At 42.8% G+C, this 22,003-nt stretch overlaps 1 protein-coding gene across 1 annotated transcript in view; it reads left to right on the top strand.

The window, feature by feature from the left end:
* The window catches only part of MUC4 (mucin 4, cell surface associated), a 53,174-nt gene that overhangs the window by 8,411 nt on the left and 22,760 nt on the right, over window positions 1-22,003 (top strand). Inside the window, 6 exon segments of the mRNA XM_081573659.1 lie at window positions 16,998-17,987; window positions 18,463-18,711; window positions 18,994-19,102; window positions 19,353-19,501; window positions 20,536-20,666; window positions 21,555-21,719. Coding sequence (XP_081429785.1) covers window positions 16,998-17,987; window positions 18,463-18,711; window positions 18,994-19,102; window positions 19,353-19,501; window positions 20,536-20,666; window positions 21,555-21,719 — 1,793 coding nt within the window.

Here is a 22,003-nt window from a genome sequence, read left to right on the forward strand (position 1 = left end):
CCCACCTTGGGAAACCCTCCCTGTGCTTGGGCACATTCAAAAGGAGAAAGTCCCTGCACAAGAGGTCCTGATAGGAAAATCCATCAAATTTAGGTCAATGGCTCAGCAAAATGTAGAGTAAAAAGCAGGAAGTTCAAACCAAAAGACCCCATGTCAAGTTTGCCACTTACCAACCCAGGGGTTAGGAGAATAGAACATTTAGCTCACAGATTTCATTGGCAAAATTAGTGAAATGAAAAGGTGCAATTACTCAGGGTAGTGGTGAAGATAAAATAAGGTAGTACTAGTACAAAGCAGGGGCCTCCCAAGTGGTGCTAGTGGTAAAGAACCCGCCTGCCAGTACAGGAGACATAGACATAGATTCGATCCCTGGGTCTGGAAGATCCCCTGAAGGAGAGCATGACAACCCACTCCAGTATTCTTACCTGCAGAATCCCATGGACAGAGGATCCTGGCGGGCTACAATCCATAGGGTTGTAAAGAGCTAGACATGACTGAAGTGACTTAGCACACACAGACACAGTACAAAGCAGAAGAGAGAGAGGGACCACTGCATTTTTATTTTATTTTAAAATGTATTAAACTATAGTTGATTTACAATACTGTGTTAGTTTCAAGTGTACAGCTTCAGATTTTTTTCCATTATAGGTTACTATAAGATATTGAATATAGTTCTATGTGCTTTACAGTAGGTCCTTGTTTATCTGTTTTGTATATAGTGGTGCATATTTATTAACCCCATACTCCTAGTTTATTGCTGCCCCTCATTTCCCCTTTGGTAACTGTAAGTTTGTTTTCTATGTCTTTGCGTCTATTTCTGTCTTGTATACAGGTTCATTTGTATTATTTTTTAGATTCCACATGTAAGTGGTATCATGTGATATTTGTCTGTGTCTGATTTATTTCATTTAGTATGATAATCTCTAGGTCCATTCATGTTGCTGCAAATGGCATTATTTCGGGATCACTGCATTTTAGAGCTGGGAGACTAGGGCAGGAGGGTGATAGAGGCAGAATGGAAAGGACATTTCTGTTGTCTTTGAGACATTCCCATTCATCCAAAAGATCTTTGATCTCTTTAAAAAACACCTCCCATTTTCCTGTAGGTTTGCAAGTGTCCACTTGGTTTGTTCAGAATGTGGCTTCTTACATGTAAAAAAGTGAAAATAGATCATTCTTTAACTCCATACACAAAAATAAGCTCAAAATAGATTAAAGACCTAAATGTGAGACTGGGCATTAAAAAACTCCTAGAGGAAAAAAAAAACATAGGCAGAACACTCTCTGATATAAATCACAGCAACATCTTTTTCGATCCACCTCCTAGAATAATAGAAATAAAAACAAAAAATAAACAAATGGGATCTATTTAAACTCAAAAGCTTTTGCACAGCAAAGGAAACAATAAACAGAGCAAAGAGACAACCCACAGATTGGGAGAAAATATTTGCAAATGATGTGACCGATAAGGGATTAGTCTCCAAAATTTACAAACAGTCATGACACTTAACATAATAATAAGAAACAACCCACTCAAAAAATGGCCAGAAGACCTAAGTAGATACTTCTCCAAAGAAGACATACAGATGGCGAATAGGCACATGAAAAGATGCTCAACATCGCTAATTATCAGAGAAATGTGAATCAAAACCACAGTGAGATATCACCTCACACCAGCCACACTGGTTATCATTAAAAAATCCACAATCAATGCTGGAGAGGGTGTGGAGAGAAGAGAACCCTCGTACCCTATTGGTGGGAATGTAAATTGGTACAGCCACTATGGAGAGCAGTGTGGAAGCTCCTTAAAAAACTAAAAATAGAGTTAACATACGACCCTACAATCCTACTCTTGGGCATATATCCAGAAAAAAACATGGCCCGAAAAGATACGTGCACCCCAATGTTCATTGCAACACTGTTTACAATAGCCAAGACATGGAAGCAAACTAAATGTCCATCAACAGAAGAATGGGTAAAGAAGATGTGATACTTATATACAATGGAATATTACTTGGCTATTAAAAGAATGAAATAATGCCATTTGTAGTAACAGGGATGGACCTAGAAAGTGTCATATTGAGTGAAGTAAGTCAGACAGAGAATGAGAGATAACATATGACATCCCTCAGATATAGAATCTAAAAAGAAATGATACAAATGACCTTACAAAACAGAAAGAGACACAGAAAACGAACTTACAATTGCCAGAGGGGAAGGGATAGTTAGGGAACACTGCTTAAAAACACTACTATATTTTAAATGGTTAACCAACAAGTACCTGTTGTATAGTACATGGAACTCTGCTCAACATTATGTGCCAGCTTGGATGGGAGCGGAATTTGGAGGAAAATGAATACATGTATATGTATGGCTGAGTCCCTTCGCAGTTCTCCTGAAACTATCACAACACTGTTAATTGGCTGTATCAGTTCAGTTGCTCAGTTGTGTCTGATTCTTTACAACCCCATGGACTGAAGCACACCAGGGTTCCCTGTCCATCACCAACTCACAGAGCTTGCTCAAACTCATGTCCATTGAGTCAGTGATACCATCCAACCATCTCATCCTCTGCCATCCCCTTCTCCTCCTGCCTTCAATCTTTCCCAGCATCAGGGTCTTTTCCAATGAGTCAGTTCTCATTGGCTATATACCCCAATACGAAATAAAAAGTTAAAAAAAATGAACGAACAAACAAAAACCAAATGACACAGTACACTGAAAAAAAAAAAGAGAGAGAATGTGGCTTCTTGCATGAACTGATGCTGAATGCAGCTCTGCCATGGGCCAGACGCCCCGCTCCCGGACATGGCGGCTGCACAGTTCCTTGCACAGCAAGCTCCTCTACACCCTTGGTTACTGGGCTCTGTTCCAGATGCAGTGGCTGTTGTCGCAGAGTTTGACATACCAGTAATTTATGTCTCCCTTGCCAGGAGAGGCCAAGAAACAGTTGGCCTTTTATGTGCTCAAACAAGTGGTTTGCTACCATGTCTGTTCTCTGGTTTTGTGACACCTCTGAATGCTTCAGAGAGGCACTGATGGAGCCCGCCAAGCCATCTCTCCCAAGGATAGGACTGCAGACTTTCCAGGTCATCTGTCCTTCTAGTTCCCACCTTTCACACTCTACTAGGCTGATTCATGGCAAGCAGACACCTGCTCACCGTTGTGTCCTCATTCCCAGTACAGCATTAAAGAGCTGAGTTGAAATGAACTCCATTTTTGGCATTTCATAGAACTTTAAATACTCAACATTTTCCTTGAGATTCCAAAGTGGGTCTGGAAACTAGGTGTCTGTGTTTGCACATGCAGCCTCCAGAGTCATGGCCATGCTCCTATGGAGGGCACTGGCTTGTGCAACAGGAAGCCAGATTCTCCACATGTGCACTTTTAAGGTCTGCATAGACATCTCTGATTTGTATAGAAGCCCTCAACTAAAATTTCAGCTTGAATTTGATAGTGGGTTTGGGGGAATTCAGAACAGAAAAGAGTGAGGAGTTACTCATTCACTTGCTGCATTTTGACTCATGCCAAATGTTCTAGAAACAAGGATAATGAAGTCATGGTTTCTGCCTCCAAAGCTTGTGTGAGGTCATGCAGTCCATAAATCGGGGAGCTGGGCCTAGAAGGTGGGCCACTGCATTAGTATTGTGACACACAAGCTCTGTAAACCAGCCCTGCTCATCAATGGAGGATGAACAGAAGCACCCACGCCTCATGCTGAGATATTCATTTGTTCATTCATTCATTCATACATTTGTTAGTTAAACAACTATTTAAGGAGTTGTGCCTGACGTTGTTCTAGGGCATCGCTGTGTGAACATAGAGAAGAATGAAACAGCCAAGGCCTAGCCTCCTGGAGCTAAGATCTAGTGTGCAGAGAGTTATGAAAAAATTACAGAAAAATTCCTCAAATGTGGTGTTATGTTGAACAAGTATTATGATGAGAGCAAAGTAGGGAAACTTCATTTAGATTAATAAGTCCATGAAGGCCTCTCTGAGGAAGTGCTGTGCATATGAGCTGAGACCCAAGTTTAAGTAATAAAATGAGGTGGAAATTGTGGGAGGGGAGGGGGGGTAGAGGAGGGGGAGGGAGCATGAGCCAGGCAGGGGAAGATGTACAGAGTAAGGAAAGACCTTGGCCCTTAGGAGTACTTGAAAGAGGTAGGCAGATCCCGATGAGGTAAGACCTTGTAAACGGTGAAATGGATTGTGGATTTTAAGGAACTAAGATGGACAGACATGGGATTCCCTAGTGGCGCCGGTGGTAAAGATTCCGCCTGCCAATGCAGGAGACGTAAGAGATTAGGGTTCAATCCCTGTGTCGGGAAGATCCCTTGGTGGAAGGCATGGCAATCCACCCCAGTATTCTTGCCTGGAGAATCCCATGGACAGCATAGCCTGGCAGGCTACAGTCCATAGGGTCACAAAGAGTTGGGCATGACTGAGGCGACTTAGCACTTAGCAAAAGATGGGCAGACAGCACAGGGTTATAGGTAAAGCAGTGATATGATCAGGTTTGAACTTTGGAATGGCTGCTCTGGATTCCTGGAGGGAAATGGATTGGAAGGGGGCAAGGATGAGTCGGAAACCAGTTAGAAACTGGTGGTAGGAGTCCCAGCAGAAAGTGCTATGGCATGGTCTGGTGGTAGCAGCAAAGATCTGGGAAGGGAGTGGGTAATTGTAAAATCATCAGCAGGTAGACCTTCTGCCCTAATAAGGACACGGTCACAAGGACTGCTGCCTTTGCCAGGCTCTCAGGGCTTCCCAGGTGGCACCAGTGGTAAAGAACCCTCCTGCCGATGCAGGAGACACAAGAGATGTGGGTTCGATCCCTGGGTCAGAAAGATCCCCTGGAGAAGAGCATGGCAACCCATTCCAGTATTCTTGCCTGGAAAATCCCATGGACAGAAGAGCCTGATGGGCTACAGTCCATGGGGTTTAAAAGAGTCAGACATGACTGAAGCGACTGAGTACGCATGCAGGACTTTGTAGAGACCAAGACAGCAGGCAGTGCAGAGTGCCTTTTATTAAGTTTAGATACTGGGCTAACTATTTTCCATACAGTACCCCCTGGTATTACTAGCATCTACCCTCATCCCACTTTTATAGATAAGGACCTCAAGACTCAGAGAGGTCAAGTAACTTGCCCAAGTCATACTGTGAATGTTGGTTAGTTCAACTCTGAAACTGACACTTTTTAAAAAAAAAATTTGAAAAAAAAAAAATTGAAGTATAGGTGATCTACAATGTTGTGTTAGTTTCTGGTATACAGCAAAGTGATTCAGTTATATAAAGAATATATATTCATGTTCTTTTCCATTATGGTTAATTGCAAGATCATTGACCATAATTTCCTGTGCTACTCAGAGGGATCTAGTTGTTTATCTATTTTGTATGTAGTAGTGTGTATCTGTCCATCTAGTCAAAGCTATGGTTTTTCCAGTAGTCATGTATGGATGTGAGAGTTGGACTGTAAAGAAAGCTGAGCGCCGAATAACTGATGTTTTTGAACTGTGGTGTTGGAGAAGACTCTTGAGAATACTTGGACTGCAAGGAGATCCAACCAGTCCATCCTAAAGGAAATCAGTCCTGAATATTCATTGGAAGGACTGATGCTGAAGCTGAAACTCCAATACTTTGGCCACCTGATATGAAGAACTGACTCATTGGAAAAGACCCTGGTGCTGGGAAAGATTGAAGGCGGGAGCAGAAGGGGATGACAGAGGATGAGATGATTGGATGGCATCACCGACTCAATGGACATGAGTTTGGGTAAACTCCAGGAGTTGGTGATGGAGGGAGGCCTGGCATGATGGAGTCCATCAGGTCGCAAAGAATTGGACACAACTGAGCAACTGAACTGAACTGAACTAAGGGTGTGTCTGTTGGGCTTCTCTCAGTCTTTGCTCAGTCAGTAAGTAAAGAATCTGCCTGCAATGCAGGAGTCCGCCTGCAATGCAGGAGAACCAGGTTCGATTCCCGGGTCCAGAAGATCCCCTGGAGAAGGAAATGGCAACCCACTCCAGTATTCTTGCCTGAAAAATCTCATGGGCAAGGAGCCTGATGGGCTACAGTCCACGGGGTCGCAATAGTCGGACACAACTTAGCCACTAAACCACCACCAGTGTGTATCTGTTAATCCTGGATTCCTAATTTATCCCTCCCCTCTTCCCCTATAAAGACCATAAGTTTGTTTTCTGTGTCTGTGAATCTGTGGAACCCACACTCTTAACTACTCTGTGGCCTTGTCTCTGTTGACTTGTCCCTGTCAGCCTCAGAAAGGACCTTGTTTGGGGGCATCAGAGGTACCACAGTTTGTCTGGAATCACAGCTAAAACAACCAATCAAACACTGAATCATAATAGCTATTACCATATCATTTTCCCACTTCATTCTCTACTCCTTCAAGTCAAAGACCAGCTGACCTGTGTTCTGAGGGAACCAGGACAATGGAAAAATCACTGATGTTGTTACAGATTTCTTAAGCCTTTCTTCCTTTTCCTCATCAGTAAATGGAGCCACCTTCTTAGAGCTGACTGAAAAAAAATTAGGTCAATAACATCAAATAAAATCATTTAGAATTCATCTTTATAGCTGGCTTCAAAGCAAGAACTTTGTCTCTCCTTTCCAACTATACTCAATGAAGTCATATCCCAAACAATGCCTATCGACCACCATTTCTTCACCTTGGATATCACCACAAGTTATTTAATTTAATGTTTCCCAGCATCTGGTGTGGCAATACCAAAGTTACCTTGATGATAATCCCAGAAGCTCTGGAACCAAGTCAAAAAGTGTCACAATCCAGCTTTGACCATCAGCTTACCAGCACCACTCCAAATTTCCTTTTCCCCAATGCCCCCATCTCCAGCTTCCACCATCTTGGTCTTGGAGCTCATCTCTCCCTGACCCCCACTGAGGCAGGCACACCTTCCTAGCCTAGGGAAGCCTCAGGAGTCTGGCTACCTTTTGCCACAGCCGTGTGCACACTTCCCAGACTGCGGCCATTGTATTGTTCTCCTCCTGGCTCCTGGACCACTGTGACAGTCACAGGAGAAATAGGTGCCATTTCACCCTCTCTCCAACCTCAGCTGAAGGAACCAACCAGGGGATGAGGATATCTTGAGTTCATCCTTTCAACAGATGTCTGTGAAGTAATTCCTGTATGCTAGCCATCATTCCAGGTACTGGCTCTATCATGAGATCAGTTATCCTAAGGGCATTTGGAATTAGCATCTTTCCTCAACTTGAATTCTAGGAACAGTGAAGGAAAAATACCCAGCAGACACAACAGTGGTCACAGTTTGTTTCCTCTAAAATAACAGCAGGAACACAGACCACAGCCACCAGTTCCATTGTCACAGTTCCTAGAGCAGGGACTCCAGTGGCCTTCACATCCTTCATCTAACACCAACCTATCATCTCTGAGGGACAGCTTTGGAAAGTCTTCAGCTATCGAATCCTGACCACAGAGGGGCAGAAGCCTGAAATTAACCACAACAAAGAAAGCTCTCAGAAATTTCAGCGTTTCAGTTCAGTTCAGTCGCTCAGTCGTGTCTGACTCTCTGCAACCTCATGAATCGCAGCACGCCAGGCCTCCCTGTCCATCACCAACTCCCGGAGTTTATCCAAACTCATGTCCATTGAGTCGGTGATGCCATCCAGCCATCTCATCCTCTGTTGTCCCCTTCTCCTCCTGCCCCCAATCCTTCCCAGCATCAGGATCTTTTCCAATGAGTCAACTCTTCGCATGAGGTGGCCAAAGTATTGGAGTTTCAGCTTCAACATCAGTCCCCAATGAACACCCAGGACTGATCTCCTTTAGGATGGACTGGTTGGATCTCCTTGCAGTCCAAATATTCTCAAGAGTCTTCTCCAACACCACAGTTCAAAAGCATCAATTCTTTGGCGCTCAGCTTTCTTCACTGTCCAACTCTCACATCCATACATGACCACAGGAAAAACAATAGCCTTGACTAGATGGACCTTTGTTGGCAAAGGAATGCCTCTGCTTTTTAATATGCTATCTAGGTTGGTCATAACTTTCCTTCCAAGGAGTAAGCGTCTTTTAATCTCATGGCTGCAGTCAACATCTGCAGTGATTTTGGAGCCCAGAAAAATAAAGTCTGGCACTGTTTCCACTGTTTCCCCATCTATTTCCCATGACGTGATGGGACCAGATGCCATGATCTTAGTTTTCTGAATGTTGAGCTTTAAGCCAACTTTTTCACTCTCCTTTTTCACTTTCGTCAAGAGGCTCTTTAGTTCCTCTTCACTTTCTGCCATAAGGGTGGTGTCATCTGCATATCTGAGGTTATTGATATTTCTCCCAGCAATCTTGATTCCAGCTTGTGCTTCTTCCGGTCCAGCGTTTCTCATGATGTACTCTGCATGCAAGTTAAATAAGCAGGGTGACAATATATAGCCTTGATGTACTCCTTTTCCTATTTGGAACCAGTCCCTCTTTCCATGTCTGGTTTTAACTGTTGCTTCCTGACCTGCATACAGGTTTCTCAAGAGACGGATCAGATGGTCTGGTATTCCCATCTCTTTAAGAATTTTCCACAGTTTATAGTGATCCACATTGTCAAAGGCTTTGGCATAGTCAATAAAGAAGAAATAGATGTTTTTCTGGAACTCTCTTGCTTTTTTGATGATCCAGCAGATGTTGGCAATTTGATCTCTGGTTCCTCTGCCTTTTCTAAAACCAGCTTGAACATCTGGAAGCCTTTAGTCACCAAGAATGTCTGAGAGGACAACATCCTCATCCTTGACTTGGGAAGCGTAGACAGCTCTCTGTGAGCAACAAGTCATACGTCCTTGTTCCTCCTCTGTGAGAGGGACCGTGGCTGCATCCACATGAGCATGGGGGCTGTGCCCATTCTGAGACTGACACACGCACAAATGGCCTGGGCTCCCTGCACAGGATGGCAAGGCGAATGGTTCTGTCTCTTTCCTCCAACTTCTACACACCTTTCAGGGCACTGCTGCCCATCGGTGAGTCAATTTTCTCTTCAAGGTGAATCTGGCTGTTGGGTGATTTCCTTGGCTCTCCACCGCCCTAGGCACAGCTGGCGAAGATCCCCACAAATCAGGAAATAAGAGCAGAATACTGAAACTTTGTGGGTGATACACTGGAGCAGGAGACCCTAATCAACTCACCTCATAGTTAGCAAGTTCTCTAAAGATTCAAAAGGACACAGCCCTGTTTGACAAGATTTTTCTCAAAGGAAGAAGATATTGGGCCATTCTCGCTCATCTACTGTCAATGGGACTGTAGTTTGGCATGAATTTTCTGCAAAGAAATTTGGCAGTATGTATTAATGACATGAGGCTTCCGTGGTGGCTCAGATGGTAAAGAATCTGCCTGCAACGCAGGAGACCCCGGGTTCAATTCTTGGGTCTGGAAGATCCCCTGGAGAAGGAAATGATTACCCACTCCAGTATTCATGCCTGGAGAATTCCATGGACAGAGGAATCTGGAAGGCTACAGTCCTTGGGGTTGCAAAGAGTTAGACACAACTGAGTGACTAACTCTTTCAGCTTTCATTAATGACATGAAGACTTTTATAAGCATTAACCAGTCATTCTGCTTACAAAAATTTATGTTGAGGAAATGAGCTGAATAAAGAAAACAAAACAAAATATCATTCAGAAAGATAGTCATCAAAACTTTGTTTATAATAGCAATAAACTGGAAACAGGCTAAGTGTCCAACAATAAGTTAATATGGGAATATTAGTTGATGTAAAAATGATGTCCAGTGTCCCACAAGGGACACAGACTCTCTCTCTCTCTTCCCTCCCCCTCCACCCTCAACACACTAGCAACACATGGAAAGAACATAAAGTAAGGTTTAGTAAGGAAAAACTTGCAAGCAAAGGGTACATGATCCTTGAGCTCCCATTATTTCACAGAGAGGTGGTTATAGCAGGACACAATGGAGGAAGTGCTCTAGGAGAGAGACCTGCCTCAGTGCTGCTGCTGTTTGTAGGGAGATGGGAATGGTAATAATGCAAGTATTCAGGTTGAGGGAGTGGCTTTGTTAGTAAAGGGAAGCCTCCAGAGCCTAGTCAGTGGTGTTTACCTACGACATCCAAGATCTTGCTGTTGACATTAGCTGGCCCAATCCCCCTGAGCAAGTTCTTCCAGGCCTACAAACGGAGGAAGACAAAGAACTGCCATCCAAGATAGAAAAGGTCTGTCTTTCTTCAGGGTATCTGTACAAAGAATAAAAGCATGAAGAAGTGCTTATTATATCAGATAAAATTTTTTAAAAGAATGCAAAGTTATATATACTAGGTAACTATGTATTTTTTAAAGCATAAGAAAAATTATAGAAGGACACATAACAATGTGATTATTTGGGTAGTAAGATTATGGGGTTTGGTCTTTCAAAGATTTATATTTTACAATTTTTATATAATGTCTTCTTTAATATATTTCAATATCATTTAACTTTGTCCATAAAGATTAGCCGCATCATTTGTTAGATTTATTCTTAGGTACTTTATATTTGTCACTAACAAAAACACTACCACAAAAAACTGGTTTTTTTTGCTGATGTATAGGACTTACTTACTGGATCATATGGTAATTCTATTTTCATTTTTTTTAAGGAACTGCCATACTGTTCCTGCCATACTGACTATACCATTTTATGTTCCCACCAACAGAGAACAAGAGTTCCAATCATCTCACATCTTCATCTGCAAACAGGGATAATTTTAGTTCTTTCTCGTTCCAATTTGGATGACTTTTATTTATTTTTTTCTTGTGTAATTGATTTGGCTGGAACTCCCAGTACTTATCTTGGACAAGTAACTTATTGAGTCTCAGTCTCTAATTTGTAAAAGGAAGGCACTTAACTAGATCTCTAACATAGTCTGTTTCTTTATAATTTCTTCCCTTTCTAGAAGATACTTTTAATAGAACAAGTTTTCCATATGATAATCTTTTACTTACACAAAAGTAGATGCTGGCTAGAATTTTATTCTATTAACTGTTAGATTCTTCTCAATATTTATTAAATTTTGTATTGCTTGACCTTTGGGCTATACTTTTTTGTATTATATAGCTTCCTTGGTGGTTCAAATGGTAAAGAATCCACCTGCAATACAGGAGACCCAGATTTGATCTCTGGGTCAGGAAGATCCCCTGGAGAAGGGAATGGCAACCAGCTCTAGTATTCTTGCCTGAACAATCCCATGAACAGAGGAGCCTAGAGGGCTACAGTCCATGGGGTTGAAAAGAGTCAGACACAACTAAGTGACTAATACTAATATCCAGTACTGTGATGAATAGAAGTGGCAAAAACAGGCACCCTTGCCTTGTTCCTGATCTTAGAGAAAAAGTTTGCAGGATTTCACCATTGAGTATGATATTTGCTATGGCATTTTCATATATGACTTTCGTTATATCCATGTAGTTTCCCTCTACTTCTAGTTTGTTGAGGCTTTTTATCATGAAAGGGTGTCAAATTTTATCAAATGCTTTTTCTGCATCAGTTTAGGTGATCATGTCATTTCCCCCCTTCATTTTGTTAATATGATATATCACACTGATCAAGTTTTTTGTGTTGAATCAATATTGCATTTCAGAAATAAATCTCATTTGGTCATGGTGTATAATCCTTTTAATACACTGCTGAATTCAGCTTGCTATCGTTTTGTTGAGGATTTTTTCATCAATGTTCATAAGGAATATTGTCATAAGGGATATCATTTTCTTTTCCTATAGTGTCTTTGCCTGGGTTTGGTATCAAGGTAATGCTGGCTTAAAAGAATGAGTTAGAAAGTGCTCCTTCCTCTTCAAATTATTGGAAAAGTTTGAGAAGGATTGGTGTTACTTCTTCTTCAAGTGTTTGGTAGAATTCACTAGTGAAGCCATCAGGCCCAGTGCTTTTCTTTGTTGGTTCAGTCTCCTTACAAGAAGGTCTATTTAGATTTTCTATTTGTCCATAATTTAGTCTTGGTAGATTTTGTGTTTCTAGGAGACACATTAATCATTTTATCTAGGTTGTCCAATTTGTTGGTGTATAATTGTTCGTAGTAATCTCTTACAGTCCTTCAAATTTCTGTAGAATTGGTAATAATGCCCCCATTCTTATTTCTAGTTTTAGTAATTTGAGTCTTCTTTCTTTTTTTCCTTTAGTCTGTCTAGGTGAAAGTTTATCAATGTTGGATCTTTCCAAAGAACCAACTTTTAGTTTAATTAATTCTCTCTATTGTTTTTCTATTCACTATTTATTCATGTTTGCTCTGGTCTTTATTATTTCTTTCCTTCTGCTAGGAGTGTGTTTATTTTGTCTTCCAAAAACCCAAGTTTTGGCCTTATTAATTCTGTTTTCAACTGTTTTTCTATCACTAAACTCTGTTCTTAATTATATTGTTCATTCAGCTTTCTTTTTCTTTTTTTTCTTTCTGGTTTTTCTAGGCCATGTTTTCACTGAGGGTTCCAGGTTATGTAGAAGATTCTCAATTTATAGAAAACATTTCTTATACATTATCTGGCGTTTGCAGATTTTGTAAAGGCTTATCTCTTCTGGAGATATTGCTGGAAATGGAGCTGCACTACTTTTTTTTATCAATGAACAAACAAAAACTACTTAAGAAACTGAGTTGTGCAATCATAAAACTTTTGCTACTGATATTGATTTTAACAGAGGTGATGCGGGTTCTGAAAAGGTTTGATTGCTGAGAATCTATAATAAGTTTAGTAAGTTTGGTATGTAAATAGCGTCTCTCTGGTGACTCAAAGCTAGATGACAGAGCATTGCTTTTATTTATGTTCTTAGGGAAATATAATGTCTGATAATAATTGCAGAGTGTATGTTTTCCAATCTGAACTAGAGAAACCAAGTTTTGCAAATTTACTGAGGAGAGAGCAAGTATAGAATATGGAGTCCTATAAACAATCTACTCATTATTCTGAATAAAAGAAGTCCCCTTTTAAAGTTGAAGCAGATTGCTCAGATAAGTGCTTAATAAATACTTGTGTAACTGAAAAAAAATAAAATTGAAGCGGAGTCATTTTGGGTGAAGTAGAAACCCAAGGACTTTCTAACACAGGTCTGCAGCTCAATCCGTGCATTTATCCATACCAGCTTAGAAGCATGTCACCTGTAATTAATTACTATCAGTAAATAGTAGGTGAGTCACTTTCAACAAATTAGAGCTACAGGTGAGTCACTTTTTAATTAATTAGAGATGATTCATAGTCACTCTCACTCACTTGGAAGTCAAAATTTTATTGAAGTATGGTGGACTTAACGATGTTGTATTAATTTCTGCTGTAACGCAAAGTGCCTCAGCTATACATATATATCCTTTGCCATTATGGTTATCACAGGATATTGAATATACTTCCATTTACTATACAGTAGGACCTAGTTTATCCGTCAAATTGCTTTCTTAAGAAGAGAAAGTGGTGAAGTTGTGGTCAACTCCAGGAATGGCACTCAAACCTATATTCTTCTTTAGAAGTTTGTCTCACTGTGAACTACATCCCTCCAACTAGTTGTGAGCACAGAGGTTAAAATTTTTTTTTGAGAACAGCAAGGGAGCTAATAGAAACCAAAAAAAGTATATTCCTGGGGGAGGAAAATAAAGACTCGAGGTTTCTTGGTTTCTTTTTGGTTTTGAAGACTTGTGGACCTTAAAGATAAAATTCATGAGGATGGTACACACCCCTGGCTGTCTGAGGCTTTTTCTGTAGCTAGTGTGAGTGCAGCCAAATATTTAAAAGAAAACAGGTTGAAATTTAAACATTCTGCCTGGTAAATAAACTAAAAAAAAAAACTAGCCATGATCAATTAGGTTAATATTATGTTATGATGGAGAAGGCAGTGGCACCCCACTCCAGTACTCTTGCCTGGAAGATCCCATGGACGGAGGAGCCTGGTGGGCTGCAGTCCATGGGGTCGCTACGAGTCGGACATGACTGAGCGACTTCACTTTCACTTTTCCCTTTCATGCATTGGAGAAGGAAATGACAACCCACTCCAGTGTTCTTGCCTGGAGAATCCCAGGGACGGCGGAGCCTGGTGGGCTGCCATCTATGGGGTTGCACAGGGTCGGACACTACTGAAGCGACTTAGCAGCAGCAGCAGCAGCAGCATGTTATGATGTGGCCAGGGCTAGAGTACGTGTACTTACTCATGAGGTTTCTGCTAAATTGGGAGAAATGTAAAAATAAAAATTACAAAAGGTAGAAATTTAATTTGCTTTTTTAAAAAATGCTATAATTCGGTTGAAAGAGTTAACACGCCTTTACACCATGGAGTTTAAAATAGTCTGGTCACTTCTCTAGTCTAATACTGCCTTCTTCCTCATAAGTTGTTATATTCTTGAGATTTTTTTTTTCTTAACTGTTTGAAGCAGCCCTGATCAGGCCACCTTACTCTGCGGGAATCCTGCTCCTCCATCCTTTAGTCTTTATTGTAGCATTTTTCTAAGCCTCCCTCCAAGCATGTCTAAACCTCTGACCTGGTACAAGTTTTATTGACCAGACCTAACCTGGGTTCATTTAGCCTTGGTGATGCCTGGCAACCTAGGAATGCACACCACAGCTTGAGACTGAATGCTTTCCTCCTGTAAGGATACTATTTACTCTCCACGGTGAAGGAACTTGTCTTCATCTTTTTGTCTCTCAGTGCACTCTTAAGGGAAGGAGCATTTGATAACTTTAGCAAGAAGACTGGCCCTTTCAAATAAAAAATATTAAAATTTGATTTTATTCAAATTTTTTGGGAAAAACCGATGATGCTTTTTCATTTCAAAAGCACACTCCCTTTATAGGATTTTTTAAAAATTAGTGTAGATAGTTGACAAATTCCCAGGTGGATCAGTGGTAAAGAATCCGCCTGCCAGTGCAGGAGACCCTGGAGACTCAGATCTGATCCCTGGATGGGGAAGATCTCCTGGAGAAGGGAGTGGCAACCCACTCCAGTATTCTTGCCTGGAGAATCCCTTGGATAGAGGAAACTTGCAGGCTACCACTATGGTGTTGCAAGAGTCAGACACAACTGAGTGACTGAGCACAACACACATTCACAGTTGACAAAATTACTTTTTAGGACTTGAATGAATGTCAGAGCCCTCAGCCACCTAGAGGAGCACTTTCTTCTAGATGTTAACCTTATTAATGCTCCGAGTGTGTTGAATCTGGCTAATCATGAAATATCCCCCCCTTCGCTAAGTATTTCAAAAAACAGCTATTCAAAAGGGAGAGGATATATATAGATATCTATGGCTGATTCATGTTGAGGTTTGACAGAAAACAACAAAATTCTGTAAAGCAATTATCCTTCAATAAAAAAGTTAATTAATTAAAAAAAAAACTGGCTACTTTCACCTTGGAGAAAAGAGCTCATTTCAAAGAAAGAGTAGTGTCTTAGCCTTAATGTTCATATTACCTAAGAGAACATCTCCTGATAAATGAGAAAGGTATTCCTGTAAAGAACTAAATACTGCAAATTTACTAAAACTGGATTCATTGTTGTATACAACAAATTGTATTGGAAAAAATTCAGTGTCAACCTAAGGGTTGAATCACAAAGATGTTAGCTCTGTGTTTTTTTAAAGAGATTTTTTTTAAGTTAAAGGTAGTTTGGGAGAAAAAATCAGATAATATACCTGAACTAATGTAAAATATAAAATGAAATTAGATTGTCATCAATAAACTGCTACTATTATACCTCTCTCTTTAACACTGGGTCTAGATTTTTGTTGAGAGCATCTATAAAAAGAGCCATCCAATGACTTCTATGGGCCCTAGGCACTTTTTCTTTCTGGGCTTCTTCCTCTGATTAAAAAAAAAAAAAAATTAAAAGGTATATTTTATGACTATGTTGGACTAATGCAATCAAAGGTGGGTTCATTATTACATATTCATTATTATTACATTGATTTTTCCCCCTTCTGATTGAAAAAGAAAGTAACAGGAATGTATCTAAAAGTAGCTTAGGCTCCAGGTCCGGTGGGCTCTGTGCCTCACCTATTTGCCAGCCTGCTGGCAATTGTAAGCGAATGGTGCCTTGAGAAACAGCTTGCTGAGGTTTGTTAAAACAGCTTGCTGAGGTTGGTCTGTTTTCAGGACCTCCCACATGATTTTACAAACAACCAGAACTCATATTACTCCCAGTTAAAAAGAAAAGTGGGGAAAATTCTGGATTGTAGGTAGAGGGACCACCCAAAAAGATGACAGTAAAATGAAATAAAAAATATATATCTGAATATAAGAGAGTCCTCCCCCCCCACAAAAAAAAATTATTCCAGAGAAGAGGGAGTCACTTATACACTTGAGTCCTCATAAATTCTCTTGTATTATTAGGTGCACTCCCAAATGGTTTGGGCTTCCCTGGTAGCTCAGTTGTTAAAGAATTCGCCTGTAATGCAGGAGACCCTGGTTAGATTCCTGGGTCGGGACGATCCGCTGGAGAAGGGATAGGCTACCCACTTCAGTATTCTTGGGCTTCCCTGGTGGCTTCCCAAATGCTTTATACTGATAAACAAAGTCATGTGAGACAGTACAAGTAATTGACATGTACTGTCAGCAGTACATATATCTAGTCATGTTAGGTATTCAAATACACAAGTTCATAATATTTCCCTTTTCTTGCTTTTTGAAGAAGGTCCTGATAAGGTTCTTTCTGGTTTTTCTAGGCCATGTTTTCACTGAGGGTTCCAGGTTATGTAGAAGATTCTCAATTTATAGAAAACATTTCTTATACATTATCTGGCGTTTGCAGATTTTGTAAAGGCTTATCTCTTCTGGAGATATTGCTGGAAATGGAGCTGCACTACTTTTTTTTATCAATGAACAAACAAAAACTACTTAAGAAACTGAGTTGTGCAATCATAAAACTTTTGCTACTGATATTGAGTGCTACATGTGATATAGAGTGCTACATGTGAAAAATAATTGTGTTATAAACTCTCCAACTTCACAGAAGGAAACTCTCTTGTCTCATGAGTCCTTGTATCTTATATTTACAGGCACTGCCCAAACCCAGTGGGCATCTTCAACAAGTGGACACTGTCTGACAAGCCGTGTTACTGAGGACCTGTCTCCTTCCAGCATCAGCCACTCACCTCCCACATCATCAGAACTGATGACGGGAACAACCTCAGTGATGTTGGCAAAGAAAATATCACCTTCTGTTACTAGCAATTTTGATCCAGTCACCTCAGCAGTCTCAATGGCAGCTGGAGGAAAGAGACAATCAGAGGCATTTTCTTCCAGCTCCACTACTCGGGACACATCAGCATCTTCTCAGAACCACCAGACTCTGAGCATGGAAACCACCAGAGGAACACAAACCACCACCATCACAGCTGTGAGAACATCAACTCTCTCGTCATCAACACATGCACGCAAATCTACAGAAGGCACTTCCCAGAGGACATCCCCTTCAGGTGCAACAACCACTTCATTCCCACCGTATGTGAGGCATACACATACAGTAACATCAAAAATATGGAGAACAAAACTCTCAGCAGACACCACTGTAGGAAACCCAAGGAACACATCACCAACTCTACCAAGACATATCCATCCAGCATCAATGACAACTGGACCAGAGAAACAATCAACCTTACCCCCTTCCACAACTTCTACTGGGAAAGCATCAGTGTCTTCTCAGAACCACCAGACTCCAAGCATGAAAACCACCAGAGGAACACAAACCAGCACCATCACAGCTGTGAGAACATCAACTCGCTCTTCATCGACACGTGCACACAAATCTACAGAAGGCACTTCCCAGAGGACATCCCCTTCAGGTACAACAACCACTTCATTCCCACCCTATGTGAGGCATACACCTACAGCAACATCAAAAATATTGGGAACAAAAAGGTCAACAGACAGCACTGTAAGAAACACAATAGACAAATCCCCTTTTGTAACTGGAAGTTCTTCTCCGTTCACTTCTAAAGTTTCTACACCATGGCAGTCAGCAGTACAATCTACTCCATTCTCTACCAGTTCTTCAACTCCACAAACATCTATGGTTTTCCATCCTCACCAAAGCAAAGACACAAAGACCACAGGATGGCCCTATACTAAAAGTTCAATCTCTACAGATGTTTCTCATGAGACACTGACTCCAGATAAAACAATAACACTCACTTCTTCATCCTTCAGTCACAGCCACACAACTCAGTCAGAAAAAGAGCCATTGTCAACACCAGTAGCTGCCAGTACATTGATCGCAGAAAGAGCATCCACCTCCCCCGCTAGTATTTCTTGGGTTACATCTAAAGCCTCAACAATAGGTAAACAGGAAGAACTAACCACATACCACTATCTGAGCACATTTTCTCAGTTGACAACAGTGGCATTTTCCCAGACTCATTGGACACTAGGGACAGACAACTGGGGGTATTCTTGTCAGCAGCACAAGCTCCAATATGACTCAAACCTTCAAAACGGTCACGTCTGTATCTCCTTCATCCATAGGAGGTGGACACACATCTCAACAAACTGTAATAGTCCCAACAAGGCAGTCAACCCCACTGTCTACCAGCATCTCTCCTCAAGAATCATCAGCTATTTCTCAAATAGTTTCCACACAAGGCACACAGACGACAGAAGAATCCAAAACCATGAATTTATTCTCCCCCATGATGAACACAATCAAAATAGCCTCATCTGCAACTTCTTCATTCAAACCAAGTGGACACTCAACCTCCCTAAATGTTCCTCACGGTACATCCACCACAGATGTAGTGACAACCTTCACCCCAGCACCTTCCAGGGACAGTCACACAACTCAGTACACTACCACTATCACAGGACTGTGGACAGCACCAACCCACCACGACACCACCCTGGGAACCTCAGTTGGCACCTCACTTTCCATAACAAGCACCACTAATTCTTCATTCTCTCAATCAGCCCCTGGCCCTGCAGTCACCTGGAGCTCCACCACCCGACTCACAAATCACCCCACTCCTCTGTCTGTTACCAGCACTTCTCCAACGTTCACAGGCTCCACCATGAAGGCTGAGACATCAGGTAGGGGGGACTCTGGGGTCTTGGTCTCTTACAGTGGCCCAGTTGGCTCAGTTCAGCCCAGAGGAGTGCCTGAGAGAGGACGGTGAGCTAGCACTGCCAGGCTGGGAGTCAGGTCCATGAGAAGATGAAGTCAGTGGCAGGTATGGAGGGTGACAGGCTCACCATTCCCTCTACCCCAGGAGATAACTGCTTTTCTGCAGGGGGTGGTTTGGGGATGACCAGAACACAGGTTTCTAGCTGTCTCTCCCAGCTCCTAAAGTCTGTTGACTCTTAAATTCTACTACTCTCTGACTGTCAGACCCACTCCAGTCTTATTTCCTTGCCTGTCCAAGAAAAATCACAACCTCACAGAGGGCAGACAGCGGGGGAAGCACAGCATCAGTATCCTCAACAACCTCCCAGACCCTTACCACCTCCACTACTGGGACTTCTACAGGTACCCACTCCACAGCTGCACCAGTCCCTGTTAACCCTGGGAAAGGCAAGTGATTCCATGGAGCTAGAGCCTCTCCGCCCCGGGAGGGAGAGGATGGAGCTAGATGTGGTGGTTGTAGTTGTCGCAGCTGGATTGTATCTACCAATGACGGCCCTTGTGAGTTGTTGGGGGTTCTGTGGATCTCTCCACTGCTCCATCTGGGTCATGGGAAGTCCAGCTGCTCTCCCTATCCCCCTGATAGGGATGGGTAACTGAGTGCCTAGTCTCATTCTGCTTGCTCACAGACTATGTAGTTTCAAATCAGAAGAGCCCTACTGGGGACAATGAGCATCAGAGTTGGGGGCTGAGGGCCGGCTTTGCAGATGGTGCTGGGCTAGGTGCTAGAGATACAGAAATGACCACTGGGCTGTTTCGAGAGAGACGTATCTTCTGCCTCAGTAGATGCCATTAGAGGAACAAGCCCAGGATATTAGGTGCACTTATTGGAAGGCCCTGAGGGAATGTCAGGGGTGGATTCAAGGTGAAGAGGAGGCTTCCTGGGAAGAGTAAATAGGAACTGGGGAGAGGAAGTTCCCCATGCAGGCAGGAGGGCCTAACAGCTGGAATAAAGGCACGGACAGGAAAAGCAGTCCTAGTGTCACCTGGGGGGGGAGATCCCCAAAGAATTTGGGGTTACCAGAAATAAGGTGAAAAGTGCTGAGAAGCTAGGCTGATGTGGGAAGGAATCTTGTAGATAACAGACGGTGTAGATGCCATCACAGCTGGGGTCAGGAAGAAATTTGCTGGAGGCCAGGAGAGCAGTGTAGGGCTTCCCAGGTGGCTCAGTGGTAAAGAATCTGCCTGCCAATGCAGGAGATGCAAGAGACTCTGGTTCAATCCCTGGGTTGGGGGGATCTCCTAGAGTAGGAAATGGCAACCCACTCTAGTGTTCTTGCCCGGAAAATCCCATGGACAGAGCAGTCTGGCAGGCTACAGTCCATGGGGTCATCAGGGAAGGCTTCTTGGAGGTGAAATGCCCTACCAGCCTTAATGACTTTGGAGCCCTTGAGAACTTCCTGCTCCTCTTTGTACTGACCCAGGTGTTCTCTTCCCCTACGGGCCAAGTGCTGGAGACCAGGAGTTTGTCAGGAGGACCGTGGACTTCACCTCACCACTCTTCAAGCCCCAGATCGGCTTCCCCCTTGGCTCCTTTCTCTGGGATTCCCTCTACGTGAGTCCCCAACTGCAACCCGAAGAACAGGACTCATGACCTGCATTCCATGGGCCCTGCTTCCCCTACAGGGCTCAAAGATGGCCCTGTGACCATGACCAGCTATGACTATGATGCTTGTCAGGACCCTCCTATGTCTCTGCCGCTGGCTCTGTTTACACACACTGTCTTTAATGACAAGGCACCAGCTGAGGAAGACAAGGAGTAAGGCGACACCCTGCCCCCTACCCCTGCCACACACACACATGTGGACAGAGTGTTGTCACCTCAGTAGAGAGGTCCTGGGGCCCAGTAATCTCTCCACTGTTTTCATGGTACCACCCCCCCCCCCGCCTTTTTTTTTTTTTGAGTAGGAAGCCCTACTTGGGGAAACTCGACTGATGCTGTTCAAATTTTCTGTAATTATTTTCCTGGTTCCCTGGTCCAAGTACTTCATGTCTCACAGAAGAGGGTTGAATGGTAGTTTTGGCCCTCAATGAGGGGGCTGAGCCAGGACACGCTATGAGAGAGCCACACAGTGATGGAGTGAGACTATAAATTCTTTCAGCTCTAACTGATATGGCACAAGCTTCAGGGGCGGGGGCCAAGGGGATTTACCCAGAGGCCTCTGCTCTTTGGTGGCTGGTCTATGGATGGGTCTACCACTGAAGCAGGACAAAATCTATCACCTTAGGAAGCTCTTAAGATGTGAGAACTGGCCTAAGAATGAAGAGTTTTTGTGGGAAAACTATGTACCGGGGCTCTCCTAGCAGGCAGGGAGATGGATGAGACCATCCATTTCCAGGGGTTGTTGACATCTCCAAGTTCTACCCTCACGAATCCCAGGAGCTGGCCCAAGGCTGGGATGCTCCCTCCCTGAATGCTAACCGAAGGAACCTTTGTGCTCAGTTCACCGATAATGGCCAAATCATTTTCCCGAAGTCAGACTACCAGATTTTCTCCTACCCCAACCCTCCCCTTAGAGGCTTTTCAGGCTGGGACTCTGTGGCCATGGTGGCTCCATTCTGGGATGATGCTGATTTCTCCGGCAGCCAGGGAACCATATTTTACCAGGTGGGCCTTTCAAAGCTCAGCACACAGGGATTTCCAGCAGCCAGCAAGGAGAGACAAAGGCGTGTGTGGAGGGCCTTGCAAGTGTTCCTGCTGTCAGAACCCTCAGTGGGTGGGAACTGAAGCTTATATGAGGTTGGGGAGGAAACAGATTAGGACACAACCATGGGAAGACTGCAGGTGGTGGGTATGGGTCGGCCATCCACTGTTTGATTTTAGAATGAGCTTGCAGGGGGTTCATCCTAATAAGGCCAAGTCAAGCAGGGCCCCTACGTGTGCTCCTGGGT

The sequence above is a fragment of the Giraffa tippelskirchi genome, chromosome 2 (assembly GCF_054371585.1).
Source record: "Giraffa tippelskirchi isolate mGirTip1 chromosome 2, T2T-mGirTip1v1.2.pri, whole genome shotgun sequence".
Lineage (NCBI taxonomy): Eukaryota > Metazoa > Chordata > Mammalia > Artiodactyla > Giraffidae > Giraffa > Giraffa tippelskirchi.